Source organism: Grammomys surdaster, unplaced genomic scaffold (genome assembly GCF_004785775.1).
Source record: "Grammomys surdaster isolate TR1022 unplaced genomic scaffold, NIH_TR_1.0 125742, whole genome shotgun sequence".
Lineage (NCBI taxonomy): Eukaryota > Metazoa > Chordata > Mammalia > Rodentia > Muridae > Grammomys > Grammomys surdaster.
Window position 1 is genome coordinate 1,474,159 of NW_021620574.1, and position 15,073 is coordinate 1,489,231.

Here is a 15,073-nt window from a genome sequence, read left to right on the forward strand (position 1 = left end):
AAGTTGTTTGTGGTCTCTGCTGAGCTGTTTTAATTTTTACCCTTACAGCTACAAATTGCTTTTTATCAAGATGTTTTACCACAGCAACAGAAAAGAAACTAGCACTGTGGCAGACTCTTACATAGATATCTGTGTCTCTAGCTGGGTACCTCCTTCATCTCTCAGTCTTAGGTTTCTGTTCGTATCTGTTTACACCATTATTAGAGATTTTTTTTAAAAAAAACCTGTAAATTATATACAATGCCCCATGCTAGGTAAGTCAAATATAAAGTATAAGATAGTTGAAGGCTTCTAGGAATTTATAGTCTGTTTCCATAGATAATGTACAAAATAAACTGTAGCACAGTGTCCTGAGTGTTTTGAGACAGATGCCATCAATTTTCAGAAGTAGCTGCTTCTGTGGCTTTCTGTCGAGCATGAGAGCTGTCGTCAAGTGTGCGTCTTTACCGTGGAAGAGCCCTCTCCAGTTTTAAACAATGAGGCTGTTGTCATCTGATAACCTTGCCAAAAGTGCCAGAGCAGGCTAATAGTTTTATCAAGCCTAGAGAAAAGAGAGAATTAGTTCTCCACCCAGTGCAGTGGAAGGAGACTTAGGGCTATCTTGCCCCCTGGGCCTTGTCTCCGAATCATCTCTTTAGGTTCAGCCCCAGGCTTTTTACTTCATGTCTCTATACAAACTGTAACCGTGAAGTGATGTTTAAGTTTGTATAGGGCACATTACCCAGAGCAGACGGAGCCAGAGCACGGGACAGCAGACACCTTGATGATCCCCTGGTTCCTGATAGATAGCAGTATGGTTTCTGAATGTTCCATTCCAGGGAGCTCTGTGAAAGCTTGTTTGTAAGACGGCCTTAATCTCAGGCTTTCTCAGGAAAGGAAACTTGAAAACTCTGCATCTCTCCCTTCGATTCCCAAGGATGCTGAGAGAACTCCAGCCCCCAGTTGCAGATGGTCCTTGCCATTCAAGTTTTGTTGGTTTGGGTGGGATGGTCTGCTGCTTGGATCTCCCCAGACATGTCCCTCTCGCAGTAGTAAGGGTTGTGACCACAATTCTAGTGCCGCAGCTATGTTTGTATTTGGGAAAAGCTGTTATCTAGGGCATTGATGTGGGTTTGAGGCTTGCCCAGACTGCCCTCAAATTTGTAATCCTCTGCTTCTCCTCTCCTAGTGCTGGAGTTAGAGGTGTGTGATACCACGCCGGAAAAAGTAGATCTGTGAGAACCTTTTGGTACCAACCTCAAGCTCAGATATTTTAGCCTTAACTCTCGTTTTGCTTTAGGATTATTTGAGACTGTCTTACTGTTGTAGACCTGGCTAGCCTATGCAGATCGGGCTGTTGTAGACCTGGCTAGCCTATGCAGATCGGGGTGATCTCACAGTTGTTATGATCCTCCTGTATCCGCCTCCAGAGCGCAAGATTTCGAGCATGCTCTACCACAGCTGGTTTAGACCCTGTGTTTTGGGTTCATTGTAATGCACACCTGTAATCCTGCCGCCGGATATGATAAGGCAAGAGGAAGTTAAGTGCAAGCTCAGCGTAGTCTACATGTTGAAACACCACTTTAAATAACCGGCCAACCAAGACCTAATATTTCTTTCTTTCTGTTTTTTTTTGTTTGTTTGTTTGTTTTTGTTTTTTGAGACAGGGTTTCTCTGTGTAACCCTGGCTGTCCTGGAACTCACTCTGTAGACCAGGCGAGCCCTGAACTCAGAAATCCAACTGCCTCTGCCTCCCAAGTGCTGGGATTAAAGGCGTGCACTACCACTCCCTGGCTGTAATATTTCATTAACAGTGTGTTATACAAGGACAGATCAGTGTCCATGTCCCAACTGCCTCACTGCCTCACCTTTTTTTAGCAGCCCTGTGAGCCTGGACAGGTTACTTGCTGACTCTTGAGTCTCATCTTTTTCCTGTTAATAACATTGTTTACCTCAGGCTTGTTAAAAAAAAAAACAAAACTAAATGAGATAATATTTTTCCTCTCTTCTTTCAAGGGGATGTTGAGACAGAGTCTCATGTAGCCCAGGCTAACCCTCAAACCTGTTGTGTAGCCAAGGCTTGTTTCAAACCTGATCCTCTCTTCCTCACCCTCCCAAGTGACGGGTGCCACCATCTTCAACTGAACTAGTATTTCTTGAAGAGTCTTGCAGTGCTTTCTAAAGGAAATCGTTAGTTCACCATCCACTACTCTGTCTCCCTAAGCCATACCAGCTTTGCCTTCCTTTCTTCCTTCCTTCCTTCCTTCCTTCCTTCCTTCCTTCCTTCCTCCCTCCCTCCCTCCCTCCCTCCCTTCCTTCCTTCCTTCCTGCCTGCCTTTTTTCCTTCTTTCCTTTTTTGCTTTTCTTTTCTCTCCTCTTCTTTTCTTTCTTTAATCTTTTTGAGATGGAGTTTTGCTTATATAGCCCAGGCTGGCCTGGCTTCAAATTCATGTACCCACCTAAGTCTTCCAAATAGCCTTTTCCTAACGTGGTGCTAAGATGGAGTCTCAGTTGAGGTGACTGCGCTTCTCTTGTCTTCCAGGTTGCTGCCGAGAGCTCCCCAGCTCTAGAGAATGAACACTTTCAAGGTATGTTTACCATGAAACCATCTGACTAAAGGAAACTGAAGTGGGCAAAGCCCAGCCTTGCCCTCAGTGGCATTCCCAGTCTCCTTCTCCTCGGGACAGAGGCAGGATTCCTGGGGATGTAGTTCAGTGGCAGAGCATTGCCTGCCTGGCACATGTGAGGCCTTAGATTCACACCCGAGTCCACAAATGGATGAAGGAGTCAGATGGCTGCCACTCTGGGAAAGGATTTTGCCCAGGAGCACCCTCCCTCTTCCTGAGACATCATATCATCTCTATTGTATTAAGACATGCATTTTGGGGCTGGAGAGATAGCTCAGCAGTTAAGAGCACTGACTGCTCTTCCAGAGGTCCTGAGTTCAATTCCCAGCAACCACATGGTGGCTCACAACCATCTGTAATGGGATCTGTTGCTGTCTTCTGGCGTGCAGGCGTATATGCAGGCAGAACACTGCATACATAGTAAATAAATAAATAAATAAATAAATAAATGTATGTTTAAAAAAAGACATATTTTTCTGAAAAGATTAAAATAGAGACTGGGTAGAAATTTCTAGAGATGGTTCAGAGCTTTAAGCACTTCCTGTGCAGTTGTGAGAACTGGGAATGGGATCCCATAACCCTATGACAAGCCAGGTGTCCCTCTCCTACATCCCAGACTCGGAGGGGACTTGCTGACTGCAGAGAAATCATGAGCTCCAGCTTCAGGGAGAGTCTCTGCCTGCAAGGAACAGATGGAGAGGGACAGTGGACACCTGGCACCCTCCTCCTGGCCGCCACACCTCATCAGCCCATGATTGTGTCCTTAGGGGTGACAGTTTTCAGTTCTGTGACTCTTATTATTTAGACTGTGAACCTCCTACACGGAGCCTTCCGGGTGTCTTAAGATTTTATTTTATTTTTCTCTCCTGTAGACCAGGCCAGGCTTAGCTTTAATTTGACTTGTAGCGGTGTTCTCTACTCCTGTGTCAACTTGACACAAGCTAGAGTCATCTGAGAGGAGAGGTCTCCATAAGGTCGGGCTGTTGACAAGCCTGCAGGGCATTTTCTTAGTGACTGATGGGGAAGGGCCCAGCTCACTGTGCAGGTCCGTCCCTTGGCTTGGTGTTCACAGGTTGTATAAGAAAGCAAGCTGAGCAAGCCAGTAAGCAGCACGCCTGCGGGGCATCTAGGTTCCCTCCCTGTTTGAGTTCTGCCTTGGTTTTCTTCAGAATACTGTGATTCAGGATATGTAAGCCAAATGAACCATTTCCTACCCAGGTTGCTTTGGTCATGGTGTTTCATCAGTGACAGTAACCCTAGGATAGTAGCTGGGATTTGAACCCAGGGATCTGTGCATATTAGGCAAATATCCTAACAACTGAGCAACACCCCAACTGGAGAATCCGCTTTATAAATTTAAAAAACATTTTGTTTATTTATGTGTGTGGGTGTTTTGTCTGTGTGTATGTACACCATATCCGTGCCTAGTCTCTGAAGGCTACAAGAGAGTGGTGGATCCCTGAGACTCGAGATAACAAGCAGGCAGTTGTAAACCACCATGTAAGTGCTGGGAAGTGAACCCAGGTCCTCTAGAAGAGCAGTTAGTGTTCTGAGTCCTCTCTCCAGCCCCCAAATTCCCTTTTAAAAACAACATGGGTTTTCTACCTGATTTCTTTGTGAAGTGTCCTTCACGTGAGCACATTACCTTGTTATCAAGGCTTGCGTCTGTACATGGACGTCCCCTTTGTTGTCCCGTTCTGTCTCTTTCCTTGTACTGTGTTTGCTATGGGGACTCTTTGGAACACTTTCTGTGTTTGTTTCTGAAGACAGTTTCTCTGTCAAGCCCTGCTGTCCCGTAACTTACTCTGTAGACAAGGCTGGCCTTGAACTCACAGAGATCTGTTGGGGGTTGGTTTTGTGCACTGTATATTCAGATGCTGATTTCTGTGCCCATAGATCTGGTTGCAGTCCGAACATTGGCATTGTCATATTTAGAGCATATTTAGAGGAGGTGTCTCAGTGAGTGATGTGTGAAAATCCATTTCCATTGATTGGTTAATAAAGAGCTGATTCCCCCAATAGAGCTCTCCCTTCCTTTGCCTCCTGAGTGCACTATCACTTTTTTTATACTTTAAAGTTTTTTTTTTTTTTTAACACCTGTGAGTGTTTGGTCTGTGCACCATGTATGTGGTGGTGCCTGTGGAGGTCAGAGGATGATTGGATCCTCTAGGACTGGAATTTTCAGATAGTTGTGAGTCACTATGTGAATGGTGGGAAGTGAGCTAAGGTCTTGTATAAGAACAAGAAAGTCCCTTAACCACTAAGCCATCTCTTTGTCCCCTACGCTTTCTTTAGATGTTTGCTAATCCTTGATTTAAAATCGGATTCAGTGGAAAAGCTCTTACTTCAAAAGTATGAGGACTGGAGTTTGAACTTCCAGAACTCACATGAAAGTAGATTAGGCTTGGCTGAAAGTCCCAACACTCAGGAGGCAAAGAAGAGGCTCCCCAGAGCACAGTGTTTGTGCAGACAGGTCAGAACGAGTGAGGCCTCCTACTCAGTAACTGAGGTGGAAGGTGGTGGAGGGCGAGCAGCCCATCAAGGAAGACACTCAGCATCATTTGAGTGTCTTTCTACATGCACATGCGTGTACATGTCTATTCACATACACACACAGGAAAAACAGGATTCAAATATCCACTCCAGTGCACAGAAACACAAAATTAAAAAAAAAAAGTCTAGTATCTAAAAATTCCAAGGACGTATAATTAAGACCTGTATGAGTTTTTTACAAGAAATTTAAATTATTCTGCTTTAGTGGTCTAAAAATAAAAATCATGGTGGCACATGCCTTTAATTACAGCACTCGGGAGGCAGAGGTAGAGGCAGAAACATCTCTGAGTTCCAGAACAGCCAGGGCTACACAGAGAAACCCTGTGTCTTAGCTAAGGTTGCTACTGCTATGAAGGGACACCATGACCGTGCCAACTTTTTTTTCCCCCTTCCCTTCTCCCTCCTGCTCTGGCCGGCTTGTTCCAGGCATTAGATCTTCATTATGGATAGTTGTGAGCCACCATACGGTTGCTGGGATTTGAACTCAGGGCCTCTGGAAGAGCAGTCAGTGCTCTTAACCACTGAGCCATCTCTCCAGCCCCATGCCAACTTTTATAAAGGAAAATATTTAATTGGGGTTGGCTTACAGTTCAGAGGTTTAGTCCATTATTGTCATGGTGATACATAGGCAGACATGGTACTGGAGAAGGAGCTGAGAGTCCTAGTCTCTGATGGCCAGGTGGGGGTGGGGATGGAGGAGTGGAGGGTGAGAGTAGGGGGTGGGGTGGCCAGCTTGAGCATCTGAAACCCTGAAGCCTGCCCCCAGCAACCCACTCCCTCCAACAAGGCCGTACCCACTCCAACAGTGGTACATTAGTATAATGCCACTCCCTAAGCATTGAAATATGACTCTATGGGGGCCACTTTTATTCAAACTATCACACCTTGTCTTGAAGAACAAAGAAATAAAAAAAAACAATGCTGTCCTACGTTATATGATACAAAGTCAGAGACTTTATAATGGAGTGCTGCCCATGAAGCCCGCGCCTGCTGTATATTTCCGAGCGTGTCTGTGGGAGCTCCCAGGCAGGCGGCAGAAACAGCCTGTTTATGTGGATCCTTGTCGATGAGGTGGAGTAGCCACGACAACTTCACAACGTATACGGCTCCTTATAAGGAGACGGTACTATCTATATCTGCTCAATTAAGACCTATTTTTGCCAGATCTCATTTTTGTAAAGAAGCTGAGAATTTGGATTTTTATGTAAATCTGTAGAGTTTTTTTTTTAAATTTGGAAACTGATTTAAATTATTTTTAAAACTGGAAATCCAAATTCATTATGTGTGTGGGCTTCTGGCTTAAGATGATAGCATCTACCTCAGTGTAGTGCATCTTCTTCTGGTCTCTGAAGCCGTGTCTTGGTATCCGTGAGTTCTGTTCTCATGTTTGAAACCCATGCAAGTCTTCCAGTTACCATGGTAGATTCAGTGCCTCCATCTGCCTTCAGCCCTTCTCTGAAAAACAAAACAAGGGGCTCAGAGATGGTTCACCCATTAAGAGCACCACCGGCTGCTCCTCCAGAGGCCCAGGGTTCCATTCCTGGAACCTGGCTGGCAGCTCCCAACTGTCTTTGTGTGTAGCCCCAGTTCCAGGGGATCTGATGCCCTCTCCTGGCCTCCACAGACACTGCATGCACACACCAGGCAGACATAGACAAAACACCCACAAACATAAAAGTTAAAACCCTGGGCTGCTGAGATACCTCAGCAGGTAAAGATGCTTTCCATGTAAGCCTGACAACCTGAGTTTGTTACAACCCATGTAAAGGTGGAAGGAGAGAGCCAACTGCACATACTCCTACTCATACGCTGTGGCACATGTACAGACACACGCAGGCACAAGCACACCCTCACACATGCAACCACCCTAAGTGAAAGTACACAAAGATAAGAACTGGATTTAGAGCCGGGCGGTGATGTCGCTCACCTTTAATCCCAGCACCTGGGAGTCAGAGGCAGGCGGATTTCTGAGTTCGAGGCCAGCCTGGTCTACAGAGTGAGTTCCAGGACAGCCAGGGATACACAGAGAAACCCTGTCTCAAAAAACCAAAAACTTTAAAAAAAAAAAAAAAAAAAAGAATTGGATTTTGGAAGCTGTGAGGCATGTGGGAGATAGTGAAACAACTGAGCTGATCCGAGTCTAGTCGTAAAGAAAGTCTAAAGCATGAGGAGCCAGCACCCAAGACTGAATGCCGCACTGCACACTGCTGAACTACGGTGACTCTCCACCCAGGCCAAGGCTGGGTCGTGTGGAGAGGGGCTTACCTACTGCACTGGAAACCAGAGCCCGAATTACAGTGTGCTGGATGCTGAGCCCTCCCACCTGTCCTCCAAATTCAGCTTCCAGAATACTAGCAGAAAAGACTCCAGTCTTCCAGGCTCAGACTTAAAGAATCCTTAGACTCTCCTCGATGGGAAAATGCACAAATGCAAGTATTGGATGGTCCCGCAGCAGCTTACAGGCAGAAGACTTATTTACACAGTAGTGATCCAGCCAGCATTCAAGTGTTCAAACTGAAGATATGTTCTAGCTAAAATGAGCACAGATAGAATTTGAATCCTGTTTCTCCCTGTGAGTGCATGCCAGGGAAGTATGTGCTAGCATGTGGGGGCCTGAACTTGATGACAGGTCTCCCTCAGTCTGTATCCCTTCCTTCCCCTGTACTGACTGAGCCAGGGTCTCCCTAAACCTAGGGCTCAGTAGTTCCGACCGTCTAGTTGGCTTGCCTGCCCTGGGGTCCTCTGTCTGGGCTAGGACTTGCCCAGGCTTTCACATAAGCTCTGACACTTGGGGTAAGCCCTTCATCACTGATCCACCTCCCCAGCCTCTGAATCCTTTTTAAACCAAGGATTAGCAGACATCTGAAGAAAGTCTTCAAAAGGTGATTTAAGTGGTCCCCTGCGCCACAAGGAAACAAACAGAAAAGGGAACAAAAGCTTTGATGATGGGACTGGAGAGATGGCTCAGTGGTTAAGAGGACTGACTGCTCTTCCAGAGGTCCTGAGTTCAATTCCCAGCAACCACATGGTGACTCACAACCATCTGTAATGGGGTCTGATACCCTCTTCTGGTGTGTCTGGAGACAGCCTCAGTGTACTCATATACATATAATAAATTTTTTTTAAAGCTACACATTCAAGAGAAAGAGCATGCTGAGCCCTGTGTGGTGCTCACCTTTAACCCCAGCACTTGGGAGGCAGAGGCAAGTGGATCTCTATGAGTTCGAAGTCAGCCTGCTCTACATAGCAAGTTCCAAGACAGCCAGCCTATACAGAGAGACCTTGTCTCAAAAAAGAAAAACGGAGTCCCAGCAGACCTGAGAGGCTCAGTGTGGAAATCCCAGTGTCTAAATCCTACATCACAGCAAGAGGGAAAACAACCTGACAAAGGGAAGGGCAGAGTCAGGGCAACGGTGACAGCATCCCAGAACTGAGAAACACCAGCATTTAGTAGCCAAACCAAATTATAAATCAACAGATGAGGGTACAACAGAGATATCTACAGGTCCCAAACACTTCCTTTTATATGTTTACCTTCCCCAGGGAGTTACTGGAGATCATCTCTATCAAAACAAAGGAACAGTAGTAAAGTATGCAGAGAAGGGCTACACAAAACAAGAGTTCAAACAGGAGGGTGTGAAATGCCCCTGTGCAGTGGGGAGGGAGACCCCAAGGTGGCAGGTCAGAAGAGACACCTTCCAATATTCCAGATTCTGAATTTTCTGAGATTCAAGTAATTGATAGACTCTGGGGATTGAATCAGTTATGAATGCTTTATATAGAAATTTAAATATATATATAAATTTAAACAAAAGAATAAGACCACTGCCGGATGGTGGTGGTGCACGCCTTTAATCCCAGCACTTGGGAGGCAGAGGCAGGTGAATTTCTGAGTTCGAGGCCAGCCTGGTCTACAGAGTGAGTTCCAGGACAGCCAGAGCTACACAGAGAAACCCTGTCTCGAAAAACAAACAAACAAAAACAAAAAAAAAACCTAAGACCACTGTTAACTCCAGGGATAATAGAGCATGCCAAAGAAAAATGTTTCTTTCCTAAGCTTATTCCTTATTCCTTCCAATTGTTTGTGTGTGTGTGTGTGTGTGTGCACGCACACATCAGAGTACAGGTGTCCACAGAAGTTAGAGGTATCTGATGCCCCTAGAGATGGAGTCACAGGTGCTTGTGAGCCATCTGATGTAGGTACTAGGACTCAAACTTGGAGCTTCCGGAAGAGCAATATGCGGCGTTAACCACTGAGCCATCTCTCCAGCTCCAAGGAAAAGGTCCTTCTTTGATTTAGCTTGGATATATTTATTCAAAAGGGTTAAAATGGTAAACAGCATTAGCTTTGACTCCTGGAAGGAGGGGGCTTCAAGATGGGAGGTGCTTGTTGATGTTGGCTTGGTGAGAATTGAAACTGCTTGTCTTTGTCAGAAAGGCAATAACTGAAAGGAAAATTAAGTCAGAAAACACCAATGCAAGCGTGTTACCCAAGACACAGAAATGAGGAGAGTAGTCTGGGAGTGGGGACGCACACCTGTGGTCCAAGTACTCAGAGGCTGATGCAACAGAGTTTGAGACTAGCATGGTTTATATAGCAAGACTCTGACTTAAAACAAGGGGCTGGAGAGACGGCTCAGCGGTTAAGAGCGCTGACTGCTCTTTCAGAGGACTCAGGTTCAAGTCCCAGCACCCATGTGGTGGCTCACAAGCATCTGTAACTCCAGTCTCAGGGGATCTGATACTCTCTTTTGGCCTCTGAGGGCACCAGGCATGCTTGTGATATTGAGACTTACATGCTGGTAAAACATCCATATTAAAAAAAATAAAGATGTAAAAATGTTAGGGGAAAAAAAAAGCATTGTTAAGGTCCCCCAAGAAATACTCCCTCAGTTGGGTGGGTATGTTATTACATACATGTAGGAGATAGTGGTAGGAAGGTCAGGACAAGATTGTTGTTGCTACATATGAGTTTGATGAAACTGGTAGGAACCATGTGTGGTGGTGTTTGCGTGTAATCCCATCACTAGAGAGGCCAAAATGGGCCTGGGCTTCCTGTTCAGTTTAGGACCAAACATCATGGGCTGGGAATATATAGTTGGGTGGATCAGTGTGTGCCTAGCATTACAAATCCCTAGCACGAGAGAGAGAGAGAGAGAGAGAGAGAGAGAGAGAGAGAGAGAGAGAGAGAGAGAGAGAGAGAAATGATTAGAAATCATATTTTGTTTGTTTGTGTTTTTGAGACAGGGTTTCTTTGTGTAACCCTGGCTATCCTGGAACTGGCTCTGTAGACCAGGCTGGCCTCAAACTTAGAGATCCACCTGTCCCTGCCTCCTGAATGCTGTGACTGAAGACATGCACCTCCACTGCCAGCTAGATATTGGGGGTTTGTTTTGTTTTTTAATCAGCTGGGGTGCTGGGAGTATAGTACAGAATTAGTCAGGACTCAAAGTATTTCTTCCCACTAACTCAGTGATACGACCTTCAACAGTTCATTTAACTGCTCTGCATGTTTTCTCATTTAAAACATGAGAGTAATACTTCATAGACCAGTAAGAATTCAGAGATTCAGGGTGAATGCTGGGTGGTAGACACCTTTAAACTCAGCACTTGGGAGGCAGAGGCAGGTGAATCTCTGAATTTAAGGCCAGCCCAGGCTGGTCTCTGTAGAGAGTTCCAGAACAACCAGGGCTGCATAGAGAGACCCTGTCTTGAAAAATGGGACAAGGGTGTGTTTGTGGGGGGTGGGGTTAACTGATGCATTATTTTAAAGTACATAGTAAAGTATATTGAACATCTAGAATGTTCTTTTGGAGGGTTGCCTTTCCAATTTAGAGCAAGCAGATAAAAACACAGACTGTCAAGCATGGTGTTGCACGCCTGCAATCCCAACACTCAAGAGTTAGGCAGTATGATTACTACAAGCTTGAGGCCAAGCTGGGCAATATATATAGGAAGACTCTATCTCAGATAAATGAAGGGGCTAGAGAGTTGGCTCAGAATAAGAACACTGGCTGTTCTTCCACAGGACGACTGGTCAACTCCCAGCACCCACATGGCAGCTCACAGCTGTCAGTAATTCCCAGGGCCTCAGCAGGCATAGGCACACATGTGCGCCCAGGCATACAAGTAAAGCACTCATTCACAAAACAACATCCCCCCCCCCAAAAAAAAAAACCAAGTTTTTTTTAAAAACCCCTTCCAAAAAACAAACAAACAAAAAACCCAAAATGCTTAAATCCAGAAGACTGGACGGAAACCCGGCCAGACTCTGCTGTTTAGATTTCTGACTTGCAGTGTAGTCCTCCATTCTCTGGCCAAGTTGACCGAACACTTAAGATTTTTAGAAATGACCTTGCCTAAACCATGAGTTTTTCACCTGCAAGTCTCCAACAAATCTAAAGATGCTTGTTTGACATTTCGTCTTCATTGAGAATAAGGCAAATGAAAATATGCTAAATAGAGAGAAATACTCTAATGAAGAAGGCAAGAGGCGGTAAGAACAGAAGCTCTTAAAGAGTTGAGAAACTAAAAGCCATTTTTGGTTTCTGTCTCTTCTGATTGTGAGTTCTTACATAAAAGAAACACATCAACTTCTCCACCCTGTGCAGAGACCCCGGAATCGAACAGCAGTGTGTATACCTCCTTCATGAAGTCTCATCGCTGCTATGACCTGATTCCCACAAGCTCTAAGCTGGTCGTATTTGACACTTCGCTGCAGGTGGGTAGAGGCCTTCCCTCCTCTGCATTCCTGAGATGTGCTGGTCCAAGGCCTGTCACCATGCGTCAAACTTCCCCACACACCAGCCCTGTTCTTCCTCTCAGCTGTGCCTAGTGTGGATTTCCCTTAGGATATGACTCTCTTGGCCACAGGTAAAGAAAGCCTTCTTTGCCCTGGTGACTAACGGTGTTCGTGCTGCTCCTTTGTGGGACAGTAAGAAGCAGAGTTTTGTGGGTAAGCAGAAGTTTCTGGAATACAGTTATTGGCATCTTTTGCCAGCCAGAGAGAAAAGCTTTGGGCTGTGCTGAGGGCTCTTGTCTTGGCTTCCAGGCATGCTGACCATCACTGACTTCATCAATATTCTGCACAGATACTATAAGTCAGCCCTGGTAAGGATCCTGAGTCTCTAAACCAAAACCACAGCCCTGCCTGTGGGTCCGCTGTGCCTGGCTTTCCCCTCCAAGCAAAGCTGCGTGAGCTAATGAGGAGGGAGAGCGAGTCTCGGATCTGCTTTCTGCTTCTAGGTGCAGATCTATGAACTAGAGGAGCACAAGATAGAGACGTGGAGAGGTATGGACAGGTTATGGCAGATGAGGGGTGGAGGGCGTCTGGGGAACACTCAGTTGGCAGTGTTTGTGAACTGTCCCTGTCCTCTTCAGAGGTGTACCTGCAGGACTCCTTTAAACCACTTGTCTGCATCTCTCCAAATGCCAGGTGAGTTCCAGTTTGTGTTTATCCCTAAACATCTGAAGACTCAGAGGGAAGGGACACGAGAGAAGAAAGACTCCTCCTGGTGCACACTGCCGTGCATTTGTTTGTTTATTTGTTTGTGAAAAAGAAAGCCTCATACAGAGCCTTGATCTTACTATAGCGTTCAGGCTGTCCTGAACTTGCAATTCTTCTGTTTGTCTTAGTGCAGGCATTACAAGGACATCATTACAGCGAGACACACACACAGCACTTCAAGTCTGTCGGGGCACCCACCATGAGTGTTTTCTGACTATAAACACACTCCAGGGGCTTATACAGCTTGGCTTTAGCCCTCTGGAACCTAACTATGATCTTTCTCCTTTTCACAGCTTGTTTGATGCTGTCTCCTCATTAATTCGGAATAAGATCCACAGGCTTCCCGTTATTGACCCGGAGTCAGGCAACACCTTGTACATCCTTACCCACAAGCGCATCCTCAAGTTCCTCAAGTTGTTTGTAAGTACTCCCGTCCGTCTCATGTGCTAAAGTGGAGACATGGACACAGCGGTTTGGGGGCCTTAAAAGTCGACTTGACAGATGATTGGTTTTGGTGCTGAGGACTGAACCTAGCACCTCATGCTCCACCAGGAAAGCCCCTGAGAGCTGCTGACTCTTTCCTCAGATCACCGAGTTCCCCAAGCCGGAATTCATGTCTAAGTCTCTGGAAGAGCTACAGATTGGCACCTATGCCAACATTGCTATGGTCCGCACTACCACGCCTGTCTACGTGGCTCTGGGCATCTTTGTACAGCACCGAGTCTCTGCCTTGCCTGTGGTGGATGAAAAAGGTGAGTGACTGGGGAAGAAAAGGGAGGCTGCCTGGGTCAGGTCGCTCTCCTCTCAACCCAGCCTGGAAGGGGATCCCATGTGGAGCGGGAGCTTTGGCTGCTGCATTCTGTTTTGTTTTACTGAGCTGCCTGTCTCCCCAGGGCGTGTGGTGGACATCTACTCCAAGTTTGACGTGATTGTGAGTGGCGGTGGAGGGGCTGGGAGATAGGGAGGGGAGGGCGTGCTGGGGAGGGAGCAGGAAGGTTCTCCTCTGCCTTGGGCACCTCTGGGTTTTGAATCCTACCTGAACAAGGTAACAGAACTGATTGTGGCTCGTGAGCAGAGCTAAGGAGTGCCCTCAGTCCCTCTGGTGAGGCTGGGTGGGTCCCGGGTTTGGGAATTGACTCCCTTTCAAGTCCCACCCCCCACTTCCAGAATTTGGCAGCGGAAAAGACCTACAACAACCTAGATGTGTCTGTGACAAAAGCCCTACAACATCGGTCACACTACTTTGAGGGTGTTCTCAAGTGCTACCTGCATGAGACTCTGGAAACCATCATCAATAGGCTGGTGGAAGCAGAGGTAAGGAGCTGGCCACCTCAGGCACCTGGTGGGAGTGGGCCTGAGAGGGGAGGGACTGAGGCAGTTGCCCAAACTGAGGCTGCCACTCACGTTACTTCCTGCTCCTCCGTGCCAGGTTCACCGGCTAGTGGTGGTGGATGAACATGACGTGGTCAAGGGCATTGTCTCGCTGTCTGACATCTTACAGGCTCTGGTGCTCACGGGTGGAGAGAAGAAGCCCTGAGCATGAGGAGGAACAGGCAGTGCCTGGGGAGATGGCCCCTCACTGCCTGCCTGCTGGAAGTACCAGGAATCAGATGGAATCCTGGGAGAACTGAATCTTCCCTCAGGAGCTCCACGCCCACTGTCTAGAACTAGAGAAGGGGAAAGGAGGAGGGCTGTTCGCCTCCCTTACCATCATGTTACACTTGAGAGAATGTCAGCCTAGCCAGTCCCAGTCCCTTGACACAGCCCTCTTCCGGGTGAGCCACTGGCTTTGTGTTCCTCAGGCAGATCCTGATCTCTAAGAGATCCGTAGGCCTCACCACGCCCCACTGCCGTCCCTGCCCTTACCCCACCTGAGATAATAGCTCCGCAAAGTCTTGGCAAAGTATTTTTATTCATCTTCACCGTGTGGAGGAGGCTGGGCCCATTTGCTGTCAGTCCTTCCCATGAGTCTTGGGAGGCGCGTCCGGGTTCCTGTGCTACACAGACGAAGGCAGATGGCCATGTGGAGGAGGGTGGGGGACGGGCACAGGGAGCCGGGATTAATGCTTTTTGTGGCGAATCTAATTAAATGACAAGGTTTCATCATGGTACTGGAGTGTTTGATTTCTGCATTTGATAGATCCTATTTCACCAACCTCCCTACCTCATAAACACGTTAATAACAGCAGTAAACACACACACACACACACACACACAGAAGCATCAGATAGTCCCACTTTTCCCACACAGGCCATGCAGCCTTTACCCAAAATGTATGGATTCTAAGTGTTATGGTTTGGGGAGAATTTTTGATTTTTTTTTAAACAAGACTTTGTACCATATACAGATCAGGCTGGCCTCAGATTTATAGCAATGCTCCTGCTTCAGCTTCCTAAGTACTGGGATT

At 46.7% G+C, this 15,073-nt stretch overlaps 1 protein-coding gene across 2 annotated transcripts in view; it reads left to right on the forward strand.

Moving 5' to 3' along the window:
• The window catches only part of Prkag1 (protein kinase AMP-activated non-catalytic subunit gamma 1), an 18,433-nt gene extending 3,656 nt beyond the window's left edge, over nucleotides 1-14,777 (forward strand). For both annotated transcript variants that reach the window (XM_028788263.1, XM_028788264.1), the window contains 11 exons: nucleotides 2,522-2,567; nucleotides 11,771-11,880; nucleotides 12,033-12,114; nucleotides 12,211-12,269; nucleotides 12,405-12,450; nucleotides 12,540-12,594; nucleotides 12,960-13,086; nucleotides 13,253-13,418; nucleotides 13,560-13,597; nucleotides 13,834-13,980; nucleotides 14,096-14,777. In XM_028788263.1, coding sequence (XP_028644096.1) covers nucleotides 2,522-2,567; nucleotides 11,771-11,880; nucleotides 12,033-12,114; nucleotides 12,211-12,269; nucleotides 12,405-12,450; nucleotides 12,540-12,594; nucleotides 12,960-13,086; nucleotides 13,253-13,418; nucleotides 13,560-13,597; nucleotides 13,834-13,980; nucleotides 14,096-14,203 — 984 coding nt within the window. In that variant the 3' untranslated portion in view covers nucleotides 14,204-14,777. The remainder of the gene's footprint in view (nucleotides 1-2,521; nucleotides 2,568-11,770; nucleotides 11,881-12,032; nucleotides 12,115-12,210; nucleotides 12,270-12,404; nucleotides 12,451-12,539; nucleotides 12,595-12,959; nucleotides 13,087-13,252; nucleotides 13,419-13,559; nucleotides 13,598-13,833; nucleotides 13,981-14,095) is intronic.
• The last annotated feature ends 296 nt before the right edge of the window (nucleotides 14,778-15,073 follow it).